The sequence below is a fragment of the Leptidea sinapis genome, chromosome 38 (assembly GCF_905404315.1).
Source record: "Leptidea sinapis chromosome 38, ilLepSina1.1, whole genome shotgun sequence".
Lineage (NCBI taxonomy): Eukaryota > Metazoa > Arthropoda > Insecta > Lepidoptera > Pieridae > Leptidea > Leptidea sinapis.
In genome coordinates, this window is record NC_066302.1 from 7,364,470 (window position 1) to 7,380,712 (window position 16,243).

A 16,243-nucleotide genomic window follows, 5' to 3' on the forward strand; every position below is an offset into this window, starting at 1 on the left:
ATTATAAAAATAAATGTCAGAAACATAGATACTTGCATTGTAACAGTGTACCCCATGTAACACTGTGCCCCACCTTACCCTTTGATTTGAGTGTGGATTCATCTATAGATGGCTTGGTTACTTTTCATATTGAATCTCCCCCCTCTTATGTTCCAAATAAGGACTATTCATCCATCCCCTCCAAGCCCTCTTACCTCAAGTCACAGTTTAGAGTCCCTCTTCTCTTTCTCTGAACTCTATTTCACTTTAGACGGTCTAGTTGGCTCTGCTCCTGGGGCAGATGGAATAGCCTACTCTTTGTCTAAAAACTCACAAACTTCATGCAAGAAATATTACCTAGATATAATAAATAACCTTTTTGATGTTGGTATCTTGCCTCCACCTTGGAAAAATCCGGTAATTATTCCGATACTTAAACCTGGTCAGAATCCATCTGAAACCACAAGCTATATATTTAATGACATCAAAAAGAATTCTAAAGCAATCAATTTTGAGAAAATAAATTCCTTTTATGCCTTTTATATAACAATTGCCCTCTCTTCAACTCGCAAAAAATTCTGAAGTCATGATAAAACACAGACTCAAGTGGTTAGTTGAAAACAATAATCTCCTTTCCAACTCTCAATATGGTTTCAGAAAGGGTAAGAGTTCCCTAGGTAGCTTAGGTATCCTTACAACTGACATTAGAATAGCATTCCTCAGTAAAGAACACCCTTGAGTTTTCTTGACATAGAATCTGCATATTATGATAACTTATCACTTCCTCTACTCAAAAATACTCAACCGAGTGCCCTCGTGAAGTTCTCTCGTTTCATATGTACCATGTTAATGGAAAGAACAATCACTATTAAAGGACCATCCTAACTCCCTCCGAAGTCAGTTTGAGAAGGTTTTCCTCTAGGGTCAGTCTCTAGTCCTTCTTTACAATCCATATACCTATGACCTCAATAGTTCTGTTTCCCCCTTCTTCCAAATATTGCAATATGCAGATGATATTGTTCTGTAGGTATACTTCTAACAAGTCCATACAAGATTCATTTTATCATTTAAAATATGCACTTGAATATCTTGCTGATTATTTAATGCAACATGGGCTGTTACTATCAACTTGTAAAAGTAAAGTAGTTTTATTTACAAAAAAAAAGTTTCCTCCAATTTAAAATTAAAAAATTATAATATTGAGTTTCCTCTTGTCACCAATATTATGTTTCTGGGTGTTTGGGTAGATCACAAATTATCAGGCATAAAGCATTCTGATTAGGTAGGTATGTCTCACAGAAATGTGAAAAACATTAATGTCCTGCACTCCTGTATCTTGTGCCTTGAGTTCACTCCTTCACCCAAAAATTATTGTACAATGCAATCATTCACAGCCACATGGATTATGTCACTGTTTTCTTGGCCGCAGGAAATAAAGCAGTCCTGAATAAATTGGGCAAAATTCAGACTAAATGCCAACACATAATATTGGGAGCCATGAATTCTTGCCAATATTTTTTTTTCTTAAACTAGCTGAATGTTGTAGACATCATTTGCTTCAAAAATTAGACCAACTAGTTGCTTTGTACAATAAAAATAGTATTCCTGAAGACAAAAGACCTTGCATTCTCTACAGTTACTAATTATTTTCTCACCTCTCTAACCCCTTCTTCCAATTTGCCTCTATTTACAATGCCTTTGAATGCGGTTTACAATAACTTTCCAACCAACTGTAATTTTAAACTTGGGCATAGATAGGTAAGTTTTCCATAGAAGCCAATAAAACTTTTTCTCAGATAATGCACTCAGATTTTCATAATTGGTATAAAATCTACACTGATGCTTCAAAAACAGACATGAGTCTGGTTGGTGCTGCAGTATGAATTCCCTCAACAAGAATTATGCTGAGTCATAGCTGCCCATCTGTCATTTCTGTTTTTACTGGGGAATCAACTGCCATATTCGAAGCAATTTTATTTGTTAAGTCTCATGGTATGAACAGTTCTATTATTCTTTCAGACTAAAAGTTGCCTTTAATCATAACCATTTAGGTCAAATAGTCAGTTTCCAACCATACTCAGAATAAGAGAATCATTGAAAGAGTGCTATTATCTCAATTATAACATAGTTTTAGCACGGATTCAGGTATCCTAGGTAATGAATTGCGGACGCCTGTGCGAGGTCAGCTACTCAAACAGGTTCCCTCCAATATTCTGAAATTTTCTCACATGACTTGTGCACCACCCTGAAACCTAAATGCAAGAGAGTTGGTCCAACAAGTTTCCCAAAACTCTAAAGGCAAATTTTATGGAGATCTACAACCTGTAACTCCTCAAAGAAATTGGCATTCCAAATTTGAAATTCCCAATAAAACAGTAATATCAACTATTTGTCTTTACGATTTAATCACACTTGTACTCCAGTCTTCTTAGCTAAACTAAGAATTAGGGACAATTATTTTCGTGAATGTGGTTAGATGAGGTTAATGAGAAACATTTGGTCTTTAATGCAACCTTCTTTGTACAATTTTATACCTCCTGAAGGTCCCTTCCCAACTTCCTTTAAATGTCTCCTCTCCCTAGTTTCACTCCTTTTGTAAATATTTTGTGTAAATATATATTAAAAAAATAAGATTAAGTTGTAAATATCACTAAGCACTTATATTTAATAATTTATGTTATTATATTTGTGTATGTCTGTTATAGTCTAATATACTATATTTATTTCAGCTATAATGCGTAAAAAAATAAAACACTGATCACTACCATTAAAATTAGAATACAAATACTCTAAGCTTGGTGGTCTACATTAACATGACATTGGCAGGAAGAATAGAACAGAACTCCCAACAAAATAATAAAAAAAAACAACTTTAGGAGCGCAACATTTATTACGATAAAAGCATTTTCTTAAATAAACACGTCATACATACACAATGATCTTAAATAATTTTGACAAGTATTATAGTTCTCACTTTGCCTATATGCAAGTCTAATAATACAATATACTTAACAATAACAACATAACTGTATAAATGAGAATATGACTATACTTTATTAATAGCATTATTATTGTGCTACAAAAACTATATAAGTAATTTCAAATTGACTGTAAATGTCTACGGTTCACTTTAAACAGGTCTGCGGAAGTTCTTGCCTGCATACTTTGCAGCTGCACCCAGTTCTTCTTCAATGCGTAGTATCTGGTTGTATTTTGCAAGGCGCTCAGACCTGCAAGGTGCACCAGTTTTGATCTGCCCTGTAGATAATCCTACTACAAGATCAGCAATGAATGTGTCTTCAGTTTCACCAGATCTGTAACAGGAAATTTAGCAATACTAATAAAATAAAAATATATGCATAATACTAATATAACAATAAACTGACTTATATAACACTTAATTGTTTATTAATTAACAACTTTATTAAACAGACAAGGGTTAAGACTGTCTGTTGTAAGACTACAATATGTCTGAAGTGAAAACTTCTTATCTTCACAGAGAAGTTAGCATTATTCTTATTTTTTTTTAATAGTATTCTTATTAGAAATATTTCTATACATGTATTCATATAGTTATATATTTTTTAAATTATGTTGTACATGAAAATAATGATTATTTTATTTATACAAAAAAACAAATTTATAAGTTCATTTTGATTTTATAAAATGTTATCAATTGGATTTTCAACATTACTTTCATGAATTATCATTCATCATCATACTAAAAGCCAATACTATTGCTTAAATATATTTAAATAAGATAGTTTCTTATTTATGTATCTATAAGCCGTACAATTTTTTAATTTCTGTCTAATATATGATGACAAAGACATACTAGTACATTGAGCAGTATTATGAGTAATTTATAAAAAATTACTCATTTAAATTAATCACAAGCATGTTTTTCCCTACCAAAAATCACTCAATGTGGGTAAAGAAGATTTCCTGTCAATTACGAAATCTCTTATCTAGTAAAGTATTAATAGATTTTTTTCACTTTACCTGTGAGAAACCATGGTTCCCCAGCCATTCTTTTTAGCCAACAAGTGAGCATCAATGGACTCTGTTACACTTCCAATTTGGTTCACCTTGAGCAGCAAACAATTGCAGGCCTTCTTCTCAACAGCTGTTGTAATACGTTTTGGGTTTGTAACCTGTTGAATTTAATATTAAATCAATATACATTACATAACATTTTTAACCCAACATACATAATATGGTCCTTCCAAATCATTGTTTAGGGCTCAAGTAATAGCAAAAAATCGGTTGATTATTGTTTTCCACCAATAATAAAAAAATTAAATAAAGATTGGTTATATTCCTTCTCCCACATATTCCCACTTACATTCACACACTTCTCCCTTCAATTTTAATTAAATTTTATGGGTTTATATTAATATTTTGGGTGTTTATTACTAACTGTACTAACTCTTGTTGCCTAATCTTCAGTTCACAAAATAAAACCTATAGCTTTAATGTTAACATGAGGAACAAACATAAACTTGTTATGCCTACTACTCAGTTGGGTCGAGTTAGTAAGTCTTTTGTTGGGCCATGTATATGCATCTAAAATATGATCCCAAAAATGTACAAAACAAATGTTACGAAATTTAAAAGAATTGTAAAAAACGTTTGTGGGAATGTTTACTATAGCATAAACGATTTTCTTAATGACACCACGGACTGGGAATAAAGGGAACACCCTCAGGCTCTTTAATTATAAATGTTTATTCTACGATATCACATTGTAATCCATATTTTTATATAAAAAAAAAGCCCACCGAGTTTCTTGCACCCATTCTTCTCAGGTCTGAGGCAATCTCTTTTTAATGGGTGGTAGTTTTTGACGTTCAATAAGTGACTTTCCTCCCATTTTGAATAAAAATATTTGAATTTAAATATATCCACCAATCATTTCATTTTACTTAGTTCTTTCTGTACATCAACCAGCTAAATAAAAATAAAGTCTCTCCTCTATCTGAAACCCTGATATTGCCTGAGTATGATGGAGCCATTTAATAAAAAAAAAATCCTTAAAAATTTGTAAAAAGGAGAAAGTCACACAAAAAACTTACAGTGAGATCATCTCCAACAATTTGGATTGGAGTACGAGCAGTGAAATTGCTCCATGCTGCCCAATCATCTTGGTCAAAGGGATCTTCAATTGAGACCATGGGGAAATCTTTAATGAAGTCCAAATAAACATCAGCTAGCTTGTCAGAGGACAAATGATCAGCTGGGTTAGACTTGGGGTTCTTGAAGTCCAGGTCATAAATACCATCTTTGTAGAACTCAGATGCAGCCACATCCATACCAATATCAATCTATAAATAAAAGATGCATAAAAGTATAACTCTATAAACAATTGGTTGGATACATAAATTTTCAAACCGGTGGTACTTTTCAATGTACAATAATAAGTGATTTAAAATACTATTTTGAATAAAAAATATTTGAATTAGTATTTTAAGCCACATCACAAAAATTGACAAATCCAGAGTCAATAGACTGGTAGTTCAAATAAATTACCAATTCAAACTATTACTTAAAAATATTTTGTTATACCTTGCCAGCATAGCCGGCTTGCTGGATTGCATCTTGGATGAGGTAAAGAGCATCCTTATTGTTCTGGATGTTAGGTGCAAAGCCTCCCTCGTCACCAACAGCAGTAGAGTCAAGACCAAACTTCTCTTTGATAATTTTCTTCAAATGATGATATATTTCCGAACCCATTCTCATTGCCTCACTAAATGATGTAGCACCTATTTATAAATGAAATATATTAATATTCCTACTACATACCATCTGTACTGCTGGTATTCAGATAAGTGTAATAAAAATATAACTATATTGTTTATGTAAATATTGTTGTACTTATCAGTGTGATGAAATCAAAACTAACCAGTGGGAAAGATCATGAACTCTTGCATAGCCAGCTTGTTCCCAGCATGTGAACCGCCATTGATAACATTGAAGGCAGGGACTGGTAGGACAATATCATTGTTTCCCGCTAAGTCAGCAATATGCTTGTATAGTGGCACACCCTTCTTGGCAGCTCCAGCCTTAGCAACAGCTAAGGAAACACCAAGAATGGCATTAGCACCAAACTTTGATTTGTTTTCAGTTCCATCCAATTTGATCATGAATTCATCAATCTGCAAATGAAACTTTATTTAATTAAAACAAATCTTTATAACTATATTTACAATAATATGATTACATAAAATTAAAACTATCATTATGTGGTAGTGTACTAAGAATACTGGGAGCATTTCCACATTGGATAGCTAGGCTGATCCATTGACCGAAATAGCTACCAGCACTTGGGTTGCCAGTAGCCCTATTGAGGTGAGAAGATAGTACTTTCTACAATCTCCGTACATTCATCTATAAATGGAGTTTTATCTCAAATCTCATCACTAATCTTGATACATGTAATATTATTTATATAATTTAATAATACCCACAATTCTGTATACAAACAGTTTTACCTCTTTTTGTTGAGTTACTTCAAAGTTTTGCTTTAATAGCTCTGGTGCAATGATTGAGTTGATGTTCTTAATGGCAGTTAGAACGCCTTTGCCATGGTATTCTCCCTTCACATTGTCTCTTAACTCCAATGCCTCGTGGACTCCAGTGGAAGCTCCAGAGGGAACTGCTGCTCGGAAAAGACCCAAGTCGGTAACCTTGTGACAAAAATTTGAATGGTAAGGAATATTTTGTATCAATAGGTATTTAGGTATGTAATATGGGTGAATAAAAAACTTACCAAGTCTACCTCTACAGTAGGGTTTCCACGAGAATCAAAAATCTGACGAGCCTTGATAGACTTAATTGCCATATTGATGAGAAATTGCGTGTACCTGAAATATGTAGCTTAAATAAATAAGTATATTAACACTCAGTAGAAAGAAAAGAAACAAATTAATGTCGATCAATAACTGAAAAGTACTTGAGTTTTCTTATTATTATCTAATATTTATCTGTATACTGTAGTTTTATAGGATACCGCTGAAATATATATTATCAACCTACATATTATGGTTGCATTAACTTACCGTATTAAATTATTCCAACTTGAGTTATATACTTTTAACCTTTAAAGAGATTTGAGTTAATTAATACCGGCGACTGACGAATGGCTGCTATTCTTCGACCTTCTCAAGGTGACCTTAGTGATGTTCTAACATTTTTTTTTTTCTTCTTTTGGCAATAGCGTTTACTTTTTGCCATTAACGTAAATTAAAAGATTGGGAACTAAGTTAAAAAAGGATACGGAACACGGGAAAGGATCAGATAAGTAGAAAGAGGATTGAAACGGATATTAAAAATTTCATAAATATACATATATACTTGCTACTTACACAACATTACAAATATTTAAACTTTAATATGATTCTGAAGAATGAAAGATGACAATATTTTATAAAATTTACATGGATACATAATTAGACAGGATATACAGGTAGGAAAAGGAACATTAAGAGATATTAGATCATTCAGGAATGAGGAGCGGTCGTATAGAGAACATGAAAAGAAAATGTGATCTAGATCACATTTATCGGATTCACATTCACACATGTCAGTAGATACAATGCCTAATCTATTAAGATGAACAGGAGTGCAAACATGACCCAAACGCATTCTTATGATAGAAGAACATACTAACTTATTGCATTTGGCACGGAAAACCCATGGTTTAAATGAAATAAGTGGCTGAAGGTTAAAATATTTCCTGCCTTTTGATTGACCAGTTTCAGTCCAAAGTCTATTCCAACAATCCTGAAGGTGAACTATAGGAAGAGCACTTAGATCCTGGCAAAAAACTTTATAAGGGAAAATGTCGCCATCAACCACGGCTTCATTAGCTAATTGGTCTGCTTTTATATTACCAGGAATGTCGCTATGGCTGGGGATCCATACAAACAACACAGAAAGACCAAAGTGATTGCATTTATTTAATAGATTTCTTATTTCTATGACAACAGAAGAAATGTTTTTTGATTTAAATGGGAACCTATTGAGAGACTGTAAGGCACTTTTTGAATCAGAGAAAATTATTGTTTTTGGAAGTTTAAATAGAATAATATATTCAATAGCCTTAAAAATACCATAACATTCCCCAGTAAACACCGATGTTTCCGGAGGAAGTTTAATTTTCTGTGATATTTTAAATTGAGCGTGATAGACACCTACACCAACGGGATCCGAGGAGAAATGTTTAGACGCGTCTGTGTAAATATGATGGTAATCAACCCAAACAGTATTTTTAAGAAGATTAAACGAAAAATTTGTACTAATATCGTGCTTATTTAAATCTGAGTTAAAATTAATTTCTGGAAGCAACATTAATGCTTCAAAGCTAGTACTGAAAAGAGGATAATCAATGGATCGATGAATAGGAGCTTTTATGTTGATAAATTTCTTAAAACTATTGATTAAACAAGGTGGTTTTTTATTTGACCAATATACAGATGAATCTATATAATGAGAAAGTTTCTGAAGTTTGTTATAAAGAGAGTGGTTAAGAAACTGAAAAGATCGGAATATAAATTTGTCTGCTAAATATTGACGACGTAGATGTAGTGGAGGATCACCACATTCTACTTGAAGAGCATTGATAGGACTTGACCGCATAGCACCAGAAACTACTCGTAAAGCTTTGGACTGTATGAAATCTAGTTTTTTAAATGCCTTAACACTACCAGGCTCCAGCAAGAATGTACCATAATCTTATATACTTCTTATAAGAGCATTATATAACAATTTCATGCAAAAAGGGTGCGCACCCCACCAAACACCTGACAGACATCTTAAAATATTAAGAGTACGCTCACATTTAGCATTTAGGTAATCACAATTTGGGATACCAGTTAGTTTCGAATCTAAGACAATTCCCAAAAACTTAACATTATCTTTAACTGGAATCTGATAACCCTCATAAAATATAGAAATAGGAGGAGCAGTTCTTGATCTCGTGAATAATACTATTGTACTTTTTTCAGGTGATAGATCAAGGCCATTTAAGTCCAACCAAGTTTTTAAATTTATCAGCGGTTGTGTTATAGAAGAACTAGCTTTTTCAATAGAAATATCACGACAGTAAATTAATAGATCATCAGCATACTGAAGAACATTTACACTATGAAGTGATGATTTTAAATCGTGTGTAATAAATATTATACAATATTGGGCTAAGTACTGATCCCTGGGGGAGGCCCTTTGAAACAAGTCGAGTAATTGACTTCCTGTCATCTAGTTTCAGGATTATGTATCTTTCGGAAAGCATGTTTATGATAAAATTTGTTAATAGCAGAGGTATATTAAGTTGTAAAAGCTTACTCTTTAAAATACTTATTACGACATTATCATAGGCACAATTTATATCTAAGAACGCAGCTATTACTGATTTATTATTTGAAAATGATAATTGAATATCAGAAATGAATATACTTAAGCTATCAATAGTACTTTTCCCACGTCTGAAACCGAATTGGGATTCACATAATAGACCGTTATGCTCAACAAACCATTCTAAACGATTTTTTATAAGATGTTCTGTAATTTTCATCAAAACAGAAGAAAGTGCGATTGGGCGATAGGCAGAATGGTCTGAAGAACACCTATTAGGTTTCAGTACGGGAATTATTTCTTGACGTTTCCACGTGGAGGGGATGTTACCAGATGTCACTATGGAATTTATAAGAGATAAATAATAAAATAAAGCATCATCATCTAAATGAGAGATAAAGGAATACGGAATACCGTCCAGTCCAGGAGCAGAATCCTTAACATGAGACAATACACCTTTTAGTTCAGTGAGAGAAAATATACTGTTTAAGCCAAAACAGTTATCATTATTTATATTTATTACAGGGTAACCAATTATTAAGTCTTCAGGAACGAAAGGTGGGGCCAATTTATGGTGCCAATATGGTGGGGCCGGCCACTAGATGTCTGAGACACAGAACCATCTGTATCCATCGTGCTACCTTCGTCATTATTAGAAATTGTCACTACATGACCTATATCAGGGGCTGTCTCCCCAGGATCATCATCATAATCAACTCCATACCATTGGAAAAAACGGTGGTCCATAATTTGGAGCGGTACTTGGATGGATCCAAACATAACTACACCTTTTTGGGGAGGGATGGGGTGCATGGGAGAACTGGAAAAGATCAGTGCCAATTTAGGAGCACATGCCCACCGCACGATTTGGAGGTATGTTATCGAGACCGCTGGATTAAGTATGCTCAAGTACAAAAGCGCAATAAGCACGATGCATCGCCGGAACATTATTATAGTACGTAGTATTTACATCCTCTCTTGATTACATCCGCATGCTCTTTGTGTACATGTGGCATTGTGTACAATTTTTGTGATATGGCATGTGGCTGCACCAGTCGGGCGCAAATTATTTCGCCAATGTCGAGTGGAATTGATCTCTCATCTATAATTGTCTTTCGACAAGTCAGCCTTTGAAAATAAAGTAAAATTACTTTTTTCTTTCAAAAATTGACACAATAGAGCGGTTTGTTAAAAGTTTGATAGTGTAATGAAAAAGAAGCTACAGATTTTTTATTATTTCGCATTTACGTAATAAACCAATCTTTGGGGAAGATATTATATTTCAATATAAACTTAAAATACAGGTAACTTCTATTTCGTCATAGATCAATAGCTCTCAGTACAATTCTCACTTTCTGCTATTTCAACATAAACAAGTAATTTATTTCAGTTGATATTTAGTAGCTGGATAAGTTTTGATCTCCTTTATTTTTGGCAGGCACAGAATAAATAAATGGGGCTGAAGAAAAGCAGAAGGAAACCTGGCATGTATCTTCAGAATAAATAATACATGCTACAAATATTTTAAGAAATATGAGTAATTTACTTACTTATTTACAACTTAGTTATTTCCTTAATAAATACTGTCTTCTAAGCCCCGTGCAGTCAGGTTTTCGTCCTGGACACAGCACCGAGACCGCTTTGGTCAAAGTTACGGACGATATTCGTCTCGCTATGGATAACCAACAGCTTACTATCTTAACCTTACTTGATTTTAGTAACGCATTTGGTTCTGTCGATTTCGACATCTTAGTGAAATCATTATCTTCTTTTAATTTATCAGCAGATGCCGAGAGTTGGTTCCATAGCTAGTTGATAGGGCGACGACAGCGTATTAAAGTTGCGGATATACAATCATCCTGGGTTCATGTTTCTGCCGGTGCTCCACAGGGAGGTGTCCTTTCTCCCTTGCTTTTTTCAATATTTATAAACTCCATCACTAGCAATCTAAATTCTTCTTTCCACTTATATGCTGATGATGTTCAAATTTATAGGCACTCCACGTTATCTGATTTACAATCTACAGTTCATAGTCTTAATAAGGATCTCGCTACCATATGCGAGTGGTGTAAAAATTATGGTGTAATGATAAATCCAGGAAAAACGCAGGCAATTATTATAGGCAGGCAACATCTGATCTCTAAAATTGACTGGGATGTACTGCCTAGACCTCGTGTCAATGATGTTTTAATCCCTTTTAGTAGTAATGTCAAAAATCTAGGCTTACATATAGATTCAAATTTTTCTTGGCAGACGCAACTGAATGAATTAAGTAAAAAAGTTTTCTCCGCACATGGATCCCTGCGCCGGTTACGTAATCTTCTCACAGAACCTAGTAAAATATGTCTTGCGCAGACTTGCCTGCTCTCCATTCTTGATTATGCAGACATTTGCTATCCCGACCTTACCGAGGTTCAGCTGGATAAACTCGAACGCCTACAAAATTTATGTATTCGCTTCATTTTTAACCTACGTAAATACGATCATGTCTCCTCCTACCGAAAAAAACTCAACTGGCTTCCTATACGTCTACGTCGCAATTCCCACATTCTACACCTTCTTTACTCCATAATTTTTCACCAAAACACTCCTCTTTACCTTAAAGACAGATTTGAGCTACTAGGGTCTCAGCATGAGCTTTCGTTGCGCTCTGCTGCGAAACAAATACTAAATGTTCCTTTCCATAAATCTGATAGCTATCACTCTTCTTTCACTATTAATGCCATCACTCTTTGGAATCAACTGCCGCTTACTATCCGTCAAGCACAATCATTAGCATCCTTTAAAAATCAACTAAAAAAACATTATCTGTCCTCTATTTGATAGAATCTATCTGTATGTATCCACCAACATAATTCAACAATTCTGAAATGTTAATTATTGTTCCTACTTTTTACATATTTTACTTTCTTATAAATTTATCTATATTATTAGTATAGTATATATTATGTGTGTCTATATTTTTGACACTTCTTACCCTTTTAATGTACTGCCTTTCTCTTTTATTGTATTACAAATGGTTGCCTGGAAGAGATCACTATATAGTGATAAGGCCGCCATTTGCACCATATCATGTAATTATGTATGTTAGTAATTAAGTTATATTTTGTTAATGTGGTGTCAAAAAAGTGTAATAAATAAATAATTTATTTATGGTACAGTGGAAACAGTGACAACAGTACAAATCACAGAATAACGAAGTTTTCCAGCAACTTTTTGACAAGCTATCTAAATATGCTGAAGAATGCATATCCGATGAGACTTTTAGTGAAACTAAAGTGGTAGTAAATTAAAATTTAAACAGTCAAAGCGAAAAAAATTGTTGACACAACTCTATTATAGCTGCTGTTGACAGTTAACACTTCAATTTACAACACAACACATTTTTGACAGTAATATTTATCTGTATTCTGTTTTGATTTTACAAGCAAATATCACATTTATGTGTTTTGTTTATATTTGAGGCTCTGCAAAATAAAATATTTTAATTAAGATGAATGAAAAAGAAAAGGAAAAGGAGGAAAAGAAACCTGTGGTTGTAAAAAATGCTACAGATCTGCAGAGGCTCAGACTGGAGAAGCTTATGGCTAATCCTGTATGTACAGTTGTTTTGTTATCATAAAACTATTATTAAAACTTGAATCTTATACCCATTACATTGTTCGATAAATACTATATGTATTTTACAGGAAAAGCCAGTAACTATACCCGAAAGGCGTAAGGAGAAGACATTGCCTGCGCCACCAGATTTTGTCCGAAATGTGATGGGTTCCAGTGCTGGTGCTGGTTCAGGAGAATTTCATGTGTATAGACACCTTAGGCGGAAAGAATATGCCAGGCAAAAGTTTATTCAGGAAAAAAGTGAACAGGTATAGTTGAATACTTAGATGCATTGTTTTACTTTAATAAAATTGTATACATTATCAACATCCATTTCAACTTAGCTATCTTAATTACTTATAGGAAAAACTCGATGAGGACTACCACAACAAAATAGAAGAAAATAAACGAAAAGCTGATGAAAAGACTGCGAAGAAAAGAGCTAAGAGGTTAAAGAAAAAGCAAAAGGCCAAAAAACCTAAAACATTAAATTTGGAAAAGAAAACAGGTTCTCAATCAGACAGCAGTGATAGTGACTCAAATGATTGTGATGGTAATAATGACAGTGAAACTAATGAAATTGAACAAACAGATAATACATCTGCTTCAGAAACAAGTGTCAATAAAGTGGTTAGTGAATTAGATAGATAAATATAACTTACATAACCTGTGTATTTGTATTCACTTATATATACAGTAGAGACTGAATTAACTGGACTTGTTGTTATCAGCCATTTGGATGAACAAAAATCTGGGTAATTGTTTTATTGAAGGAAAGATACTTTTGTACAAAATATTAAACATATACAAAATAATTGTGCCTTCATAGATACACGAAAAAACCCGTAATGTTAGGTGTGTATGCAGAAAAACAGAAAAAAAAAACAATTGATATAATAAATTTGTAAATAAACAAAGTGTGTTTTTAATTAAATATTTTAAGTTTTATTTTCTAAAAAATTCTCCTTATTCGGGAATAAGTCAAGTTTTGTGGATGCACATGTACCTATGCATAGAGCCACAAATTTCTGTCACCATGAAATTATATCCATACAAGGAATTTACTTTACTTCACTGTCAGTACATACATAGGCTGCACTAAAAGTATCGGGAATGGAATATTTCCACTGTTCAAAACTCCTTAGTTTTAAAAATCGAATACCATTTATTTATTTAAAAAAAGATTCTCAGTCTTGTCAAACTTGTTTAGTTGTTGATGGAATTGACTATGACTTTCGAAGTGGTATAACACAAAAACACTCAGTTGACCGGATTATTCCTGCATTTGGTGATGAAGCCCCAGCCAAAACCACAATTTATCGCTGGTTTGCTGAATTTCAACGTGGATGTGTCAAGCTCAGTGATGAGCCCCGTCAAGGTCGCCCAAAAACTGCAGTCACCAAAGAAAACGTTGATGCTGTGCGTAAGCTGATTGAGAAAGATCGACATGTGACATTCCGCGAAATTCAGGCAACTTTAGACATTGGCATGAGTCAAATACAAATAATCTTGCATGAACAATTAGATGTAAAAAAGTTGTTTTCCCGATGGATACCGCATTTGCTCTGTGAAGAGCAAAAAGCGGCTCGCGTTACTTGGTGCGTCAGAACTCTCGAAAGATTCCACGCAGGATCCTCAATCGTATCAGGTGACGAATCCTAGATATACGCGTACGAACCAGAAACAAAAAACCAGTCACGATTTTGGGTGTTCGAAAGTGAGTTAAAGCCAACAAAAATTGTTCGCGTTCACGGAGTGTTGCAAAAAAAAATGGTGGCCACGTTTGTCTCCAAAACCGGCCATGTTGCGACTATTCCTCTTGAGGGACAAAGAACAGTTAATGCAGAATGGTATGCTAGTATTTGTTTGCCACAGGTCGTTTCTGAACTCCGTAAAGAGAACTGCAACCGCCGCATCATCCTCCATCACGACAATGCGAGTACTCACACCCCGCACAGAACAAAAGAGTTTTTAGAGCAAGTAAACATATAATTATTAGACCATCCGCCGTACAGCCCCGACCTAAGCCCTAATGATTTCTATACTTTCCCTAAAATAAAGAATAAATTGCGTGGTCAGAGATTTTCATCACCTGAAGAAGCTGTGAACGCCTACAAAACAGCCATTTTGGAGACCCCAACTTCCGAATGGAATGGTTGCTTCAATGATTGGTTCCATCGTATGGAAAAATGTGTCAAATTTCGCGGAGAATACTTCGAAACGCAATAAATACATTTTTAAATAGTAATGTTGTGTCACTTCCTTGATTCCCGAAATTTTCAGTGCCGCCCTCGTAGTTACTGTTGTAACTAAGATATGAGGGGCACACTGAAATGATCGGCAATAGAATATTTCGGATTGAGTTACAATAAAACCTTTTTTAGAATTTGAATACTGGCCTCTCAGAATCTTAATGACATTCATACAATTAAAAAAAAAGTTAAAAAACAAAAACTATGTTGGTTTAAAGTTGACACGTCGTTAACAATGATATTATAGTACCTATTAAAAGAGGTAGATATGGTGACATATCTACCTCTTTTAACTCTCATTTATATATGATATGGTGACATATCTACCTCTTTTAACTCAATTTAGGGGATTGCTTAGGGGATCGCGCTATCACTAGCGCGCCGAAAATCAATCCCCTAAATTGAGTCAATTGGTTCCTTCGGTCGTAGTCACTCTCTCGATACGAAAACGGTACATACGCGTTTGTTGTTGACAGAATTGCTTACAATTTGATATAGGTACAACATTAAAATTCCGTCTTGTGTTATGGGAAGATGCACTAATTACGAAAGTAAAAAAAAATCATAGAATTACATTCCACAGTTAAGAAATCATGAATTATAACATTTTATTTGATTTCATTATTTATCTAACAAAATAAATATGTTGCCATGACAACGCCGATCGCTGCCAAGCTGATCATAGATTAACGTACAGAAATGACAAAATATTGATGCTGTCTATTGCGGGATGATCGAGGTAGAATATTTTAGGAAATGATATAAAAAGTCATTGTTGCAGTGAATGCAATAATTTTTAATAAACAAGTGCGTATATAGGTAGCTGAACTATCAAACTACTAAAACAAGTTTTAGGGTAGATAGCGGATGTAGACAGTGAGTGCTATTTGTTTACGTAGGAGTTTTTTCAGTATATCCCTTGCTAACTGCAGAAGAATCAATGGATCATTCTTCTTCTCCCATTACCTTATTGTAATAAACCCTCAACAAAAAGACATTCATAAATAATATAAGATACAAAAAATAATAATTGTAATCTTAAAACTTTTTGGGAGCAGTTG

The 16,243-nt window shown here is 33.9% G+C and overlaps 2 protein-coding genes across 2 annotated transcripts; one reads left to right on the forward strand and one right to left on the reverse strand.

Moving 5' to 3' along the window:
* Window positions 1-2,850: 2,850 nt before the first annotated feature.
* On the reverse strand, window positions 2,851-7,201 carry LOC126975958 (enolase). Its single transcript, XM_050824086.1, has 8 exons — window positions 7,038-7,201; window positions 6,749-6,842; window positions 6,471-6,665; window positions 5,882-6,134; window positions 5,545-5,741; window positions 5,055-5,303; window positions 3,982-4,133; window positions 2,851-3,293 (listed from the first exon to the last, which is right to left on the reverse strand). The coding sequence occupies exons 2-8, from the start codon at window positions 6,818-6,820 to the stop codon at window positions 3,110-3,112; spliced, it is 1,302 nt and encodes a 433-aa protein (XP_050680043.1). The 5' UTR covers window positions 6,821-6,842; window positions 7,038-7,201; the 3' UTR covers window positions 2,851-3,109.
* A 5,485-nt stretch (window positions 7,202-12,686) lies between these two features.
* LOC126975960 (PRKR-interacting protein 1 homolog) lies at window positions 12,687-13,847 on the forward strand. The gene is made up of 3 exons (XM_050824088.1): window positions 12,687-12,925; window positions 13,020-13,199; window positions 13,294-13,847. The coding sequence occupies exons 1-3, from the start codon at window positions 12,824-12,826 to the stop codon at window positions 13,579-13,581; spliced, it is 570 nt and encodes a 189-aa protein (XP_050680045.1). The 5' UTR covers window positions 12,687-12,823; the 3' UTR covers window positions 13,582-13,847.
* Window positions 13,848-16,243: the final 2,396 nt, after the last annotated feature.